The sequence below is a fragment of the Elephantulus edwardii genome, unplaced genomic scaffold (assembly GCF_000299155.1).
Source record: "Elephantulus edwardii isolate Elephantulus edwardi_28Jun2011 unplaced genomic scaffold, EleEdw1.0 scaffold00037, whole genome shotgun sequence".
Lineage (NCBI taxonomy): Eukaryota > Metazoa > Chordata > Mammalia > Macroscelidea > Macroscelididae > Elephantulus > Elephantulus edwardii.
In genome coordinates, this window is record NW_006399787.1 from 7,817,410 (window position 1) to 7,823,643 (window position 6,234).

Consider the following 6,234-nt stretch of genomic DNA (forward strand, 5'->3'; position numbering starts at 1 on the left):
GAGGCTAGGATTTTGAAGCTTTCTCTCACATACTTTGTGGCCAGGAGGGACTGACTGGTCCTTAGAGAAGGACATCATGTTCAGAAGGGTGGAGGTACAGCACAGGAGAGGAAGACCCTGGAAGAGATGGATACAGTAACTGGTAAAATGGAGATTGGTGTGTTGGAGTCAGTGAGACTGGCTCAGGACAGGGCAGTCTTCAGAGCTGCTATACGTCGGGTCACTACAGGTTGCAGGCGACTCAATGGCACATAACAACAACAACAGGAGGAGAGGGAGCTCTGGTAGCATAGTGTGTAATGTGCTCCTAACCCAAAGGCTGTGTGTCTCCTGTGGTTTAAATACACCGGCAGCTCTGAGGGAGAAAGATGGACAGTTTTGTCCTGCTGTGATTTATAGCCTCAAGGCCCCATGTTAGGTTGCCATGAGTTGGAATCAATTCAATGGCAGTGAGAGTAAGAAGTGGTATTGCTGGATTATAGGGGAGCTATAAGAAGCCCTGGTGGCCTAGCATGCATTATATTGGACTGATAACCAAAAGATTGGCAGTTCGAATCCACAGGAGAAAGGTGGCCAGTCTTGGTTGCCTGATGGAGGGTCTCTATGAAATCAGAAGTGAATCAATGGCAATGACTTTTGGGTTGAAAAGAGTTAGATGTTGAACTTTTTGAGATGCTGCCAAGCAATTTTCCATAGAAGTAGCACCATTTTACACGCCCAGCGACAGTGGATGAGCCTTCTCATTTCTCCATATTCTTGTCTACATTTGTTATTTTCTGATGATAGTCATCTGAATGTATATGAAATGGGGTAACTCATTGATGTCTTTATAGGCATTTCTTTAACAAATATTTGCACTATCTTTTCATGTGCTTATTGACCATTTGCCAAGACTTTTAAAAATTAATATTTTTTAAAAAAAAATTTTCAATAAGCTATTACTTGATTCTTGAGTTGCTGGCGTCCCCTTTTGGTGATTGATGGGAGTGCCTCACTGCCCTTAACTCTCCCTGACATGTAATACATTGACTTGACAAAAATAGACAAACTCTTTCTATATTTTCTCTTGAAAAGCTTTTGAGATCTTTTTATCTTAGGTATCTCCACTATGATCTATTCTGGTATGAGTTGGGGGGGTTTTTGTTCACCTTGCTTAGAATTCACTGTTGTTGTTGTTGATTGACATGAAGTCAAGGATGACTCATAGCAACCCTACGAACAAAAGGCTTGAAGCCTTTCTATAACCATCGTCATTTCTCCAGATTCATAGATTTTTCAGAGGTGTGTGGTTTAGGAAGTGGATGCCACTCCTAGGATCCCCATATCTACAAATTCATTAATTCAGGAACTGTCTCAGTGAATATATGACAAGCTATTGCTTCTTACCCATTCTCCAGGAATTTGAATTGTATACACTTAGATCTCTCTCTTTTGAATGAGAATTATCAACTTTTCTTTTACAGTCTTTTTATTTCTCTGTGCTATAAAGAGAAATGTTTTTTCCTATAGAAATGTCTTCTCATCCTTGTGCCATCCTTTCGTCTCTGACACAGGAGCCCATTACTGTGTCAATCCACCTCATTTGGGAGCTTCCTCTCCTTTGCTGACCTTCCATCCTTCCACGAATGTCTCTTTCCTAGAAACAGCCTCACTTAGCTATGTGTCTAGAGACCGAGAGACACAGCTTTGCCATCTTCACCTCCAGGGAGCACCCAGCTGCACTTTCTTCATGACATATCTCTTTGTTCTTCAGACAGTCCGGGGAATATTCAGTTCTCTTCTCCAGCACCACAACTCAAAGACATCAGTTCTTCCTCTGGATTAGGTGTATGTACCTTAATCTTTAGACTGACATCCTTGCTCTGTAGCACTTTGGAGAGGTCTTTGATAGCAGATTTTCCCAGTGCTACATGGTGGTTTTTTATTTCTTGGTGAGAGATCAGTTGGCTTAGTGGACAGAAAGTGATGCTACCAAGCCAAAGGTGGGTGACTTCTAATCTTCAGCCCTCAGGCCTGTTTTTCATTGTTTTTGGTCAAACATTCTTCTAGGTCGTATAGCCCTGGTGTGTCCACTTGCCGTATAGAGGTAACTTGTGGTTGCTGTGAAACTCAACACTGTAGCAAATGTGTCAAATGTGATAATGGCTACCCATGGTGGACAGTGTTTGTAGAGCTCCCCGATTAAAACAAGCTTGGAAGCAGGAGTGGCATCCACGTCCGTAATAGCTTGCCTCCGGAAACCCTGTGAACCTGGAGAAAGGATGAAAGTCACACACACAGGTGTTGAGAACTTCGTTCATAGGTTCTCTATGAGTTGCCTATGACGTGATGGCACTCAACAACAACAACAACAACAACAACACATTGTCCTAGGTGTTGATTGTGGATTCAAGTCAAATGAAATAGTTGACGACTTCAGCCTTTCCTCCATCTATCATGATGCTGCCAATTCTACCAGCAGTAAGGATTTTTGACTTCTTGATCTTGTGATGTATTCCATATTAAAGGCTGTAGACTTTGATTTTATGCAGCAAGTACTTCAAGTTCTTTTCACTTCCAGCAAGCAAAGCAGGTCATCTGCATAATGCAGATTGTTAATGATCTTCCTCATATCCTGATGTCTTATTCTTCTTTATATAGTCCAACTTCTTGAATGATTTGCCCAGCATACAGATTGAATAAGTTTCAAAAAAGGATACAATCCTGACACACACTTTCTTTATTTTAAACCTTACTATGCTCTCTTCCCTGTTCAGACAACAGCCTTTTGGTCTCGGTATAGGTTTCATATGAGTGTAGTTAAGTGTTCTGGGTCCCATTCTTCTCAATATTATCCGTAATTTGTTATGATCTACAAAGTGAAATGCCTCTACATACTCAATAAAACCCAAGCAGACATACTTCTGGGTGTTGTTTTTGTTAGGTGCCGTTAAGCTGAGTCTGACTCATGGTGACCCCATGAACAACCTCTCTGAACACTGTCTTATCCTGTGCCATCCTCAGAATCTCTGACACACTCAAGCCCATTGTCACAGTCATGGTGTCAACTCACCCGGTCAAGGGTCTTCCTCTCTTTCATTGCCCCTCCACCTTGCTAAGCATGATGTCCCTCTCCAAGGAATAGCTTTACTAGCGACATGCCCAAAGTATGTGAGATGAAGCTTCATCATCTTTGCCTCCAAGGGGCACTCCAAGGACCATATAAATACGACGTGTTTGTGGCTAACCAAGGGGGTTGGATAGCTTTCTTATGACGCAAATAAAGAAAATGGCAACTTTAGATTGAGAGAATGCAAATTAAGTGTGCTAATTGCTAATGCGAGGATTAGTCAGTTTTGCCACCCAGTCTGGACTATGAGGGATCATCCCATGGGTGGAAAACAGGGATGGCATTCTTATCAGGAAAGGAGAGCTGAGCATGTCAAACTGCTTTAAGAGGGAAGTCTGTGTGCAAAGGAGGACGGGTGTGTGTGGAGGCACTGGGGATATAGGCGTGACTGGAGAATGGGAGGGCTTGATCAGAAGGACACACAGTGTTCTGGCTGCAGAGACCAGAAGGACCTGATTCAGTGGAATCAGAACAGGCCTCCTCCTTCTTCTCCAGAGGCAAGTCTAGGATGTGGCAGGAACAGCAGGTGTGGCACGTGGCCTGCCCTCTCCCTCATCCTCAGCGCTTTCTGTTTGTTGGTCCTCACAAATTTCCATCACCAGCTATGAGAGATCTTTTCATAACTTAAAAACAGGTGGGATTTCCCTTAGCCACGCTTCTGGGTCTCTCAGCCCTGTCTCTTCTCTCTCTGTGAGCTCTGGGTCTCCTCTCCTTCCTCATCCTGTGGGCTCACCTGAAAGCTGAAGACTCCAGAGTGAAGAGATGTTTCTCTGCAGAAACCCTGCGATGACTTCAGCCCCCTCCAATCCAAGGTCATTTTCAGAAATATTCTGAAAGACAAGAAAGCACACACATGTGCGGAAATCCTGCTGAAGGACAGTATTGACAGGTGATACCTGGGCGCATTGCCTGAGGGAGTCGGGCTGGGGTGGGGAGAGGGAGATCAGGGGGAAAGTATTGGAAATAGCGAGGAGTGCAAAGAACAGGGAGCAGGGAATCAGGAAGTCACTTTGCAGACCCGGCTCTTCTTTGACCTCATTGAGACCTTTGGGATGGTCTCTGCATCCCTAAAGCTGGCGTGAATGAGCCCTGCCCCCTACTTGCCTAGGTTAGCCACGCTGATTAAAACAAAGAAATGAACCACACAGAGTCGATTCCAACTCAGGACTACCGTAAGTTTATCAGAGTAGAGCTACACTCCACAGTGCTTCCAATGACTATGGTAGTTTAGTGGTAAGAAGTTGTGCTGCCAACTCAAAGGCACAAGGTTCAAACCCACCAGCAACTCCACAGCAACAAGTTGGGCAGTCTCCTCCTGTGTGATTTACTGCTTTTGAAAACTTACTGGAGGACGAGCGATGACTCAGTTCTGGTTTGACAGTATGTAATGACAACAACATCATCTTTTAGTAGGGCTCTGAGTGGCCCAGTCCTTAGGGAGCTTGTGGTGCTAACCCAAAGGTGGTTCTTCTCTGGTGGTTCAAATCCACCAAGGGAGAAATCTCCATTGGGAATGCTCCTCCATTGTGATTTACAGGCTGCCACACCCACTGGAGGGTTGACCATGAGCCGGTTTTGACTTAATGGCAATAAATGAGTGAGTTCCTTCTGCTGAGCCCCTGGTGAGTGTGAACCACTGACCATTTCTTAGCAACCAAGTGTGTAACAGTTTTGCCAGGAGGCTCCTTCTAAGTGCTGTCTCAGGATTCATTGCTGGTGAGTGGGAATCGACCCATGCTGACGTCTGGTGGGTTTTCAGAGCCTGTAAATCCCCTGGGAGGAGATTGCCCAACTCCCCCCCCCCCAACACACACACACATACACACACAGGGCAGCTGGTGGATTTGAATGAAACACTTTTGGGGTGACAGTGCAAGTCCCTGCCCTCTAAGGCAGCCACAGCTCCCTAGTACCTGAGGCAAGCAAATAATACTTTAGAACATTATTGCATGCCTTTATTTTTTTGGAAAAAGTTCATGTTAAGACAACCAACGATGCAGGAGTAAGATGATTCAGATGGGAATGGTTTCTCAGGGTTGCTACAAAAAATGCCTGTAGTCCCTCAGCCGCCAGTGCTCATACGTGGCACTCCTGTGAGAAACCACTTCCAGTGGGGAGGAGTCCACAGAGGCATCACAGACACCTTGGGGGCCAGCCTGGGCTCAGGCAGGGGCCACTGGGCTGGTGTGGAGAGGAATCGTGAGCTGTGAGGGGTGGTGGTAGCAGCACCAGAGGGGACACAGTACCAGCTCCTGGATATAGTAGTTCTCATACAGCATCTGCACCAAGCTGGTGACGCCTTCCTCCATGATGCAGTTGTCTTTCAGCTCCAGGTTGCTAATTGCCGTGTTGGACTTCAGCCACCACCACAAAGGGAAGAGGGAGAAATCACACAGAGTTGGTTGATGACCTAGTCAGTTCCCCGCCACAGCCAGACCTTGTGTCCCCTCTCTTGGAACGGCTTTGCCAAGTCAGAAGACAGCGCATCCAGGAGCAATTTCAGGGAAGTGGAAGGGCACAGAAGATTGGCATGGAGGGTGACCCATCCCATGCAGCCTTGTTAGGACAATAGGCTTATTCTGCGTGTCTCTACCAAAGGGATTCCCTGGGGGCATTCAGAAGAGGGATATACAAGCAATTTAAGCCCTGAAAAGTAAGAGGTTCAAGGATGAGCTGAAAAGACTGGAACTATTCTGCTTAGTGGCACAATAACTATTATCTACTCCAGCTAATCTAGCCAGATGGAGGGTCAAAGAAAGAGAGGAAGGCTCGTAACAAGATGGATTGACAAAATGACTGTAACCATGGGCTCGAATATACTGAAGATCGTGAGGAATGTTCTGGATAGGGCCAAGTTCCCAACTGTTCTTCATAGAGTCACTATGAGAAATAGTCAACTGGGCGGCACATAATGTTGGCAACAAGAAGTCGTCCAACCAGCAACTTCCGTTACCTGCCAACCTTGAATTTGTCCGTCTCTGAAGCTGGAGAGAGAATGATCAAATTTTGCACAATGACTTATTCATAGCAAATACATTTTTAAGAGACATAAACGCAGGTTATATACCTGGATTTCACCTGATGGTATGCATAGGAATCAGATAGATTACATTTGTGGAAAGAAC

At 45.3% G+C, this 6,234-nt stretch overlaps 1 protein-coding gene across 1 annotated transcript in view; it reads right to left on the bottom strand.

Annotated features, from left to right (window-relative positions):
• LOC102865759 (chromosome unknown open reading frame, human C14orf166B) overlaps positions 1-6,234 on the bottom strand; it is a 41,251-nt gene that overhangs the window by 23,558 nt on the left and 11,459 nt on the right. The window contains exons 3-4 of the mRNA XM_006884774.1: positions 5,356-5,463; positions 3,843-3,939 (exon numbers count right to left, since the gene is read on the bottom strand). Of these exons, the coding sequence (XP_006884836.1) occupies positions 3,843-3,939; positions 5,356-5,463 (205 nt within the window). The remainder of the gene's footprint in view (positions 1-3,842; positions 3,940-5,355; positions 5,464-6,234) is intronic.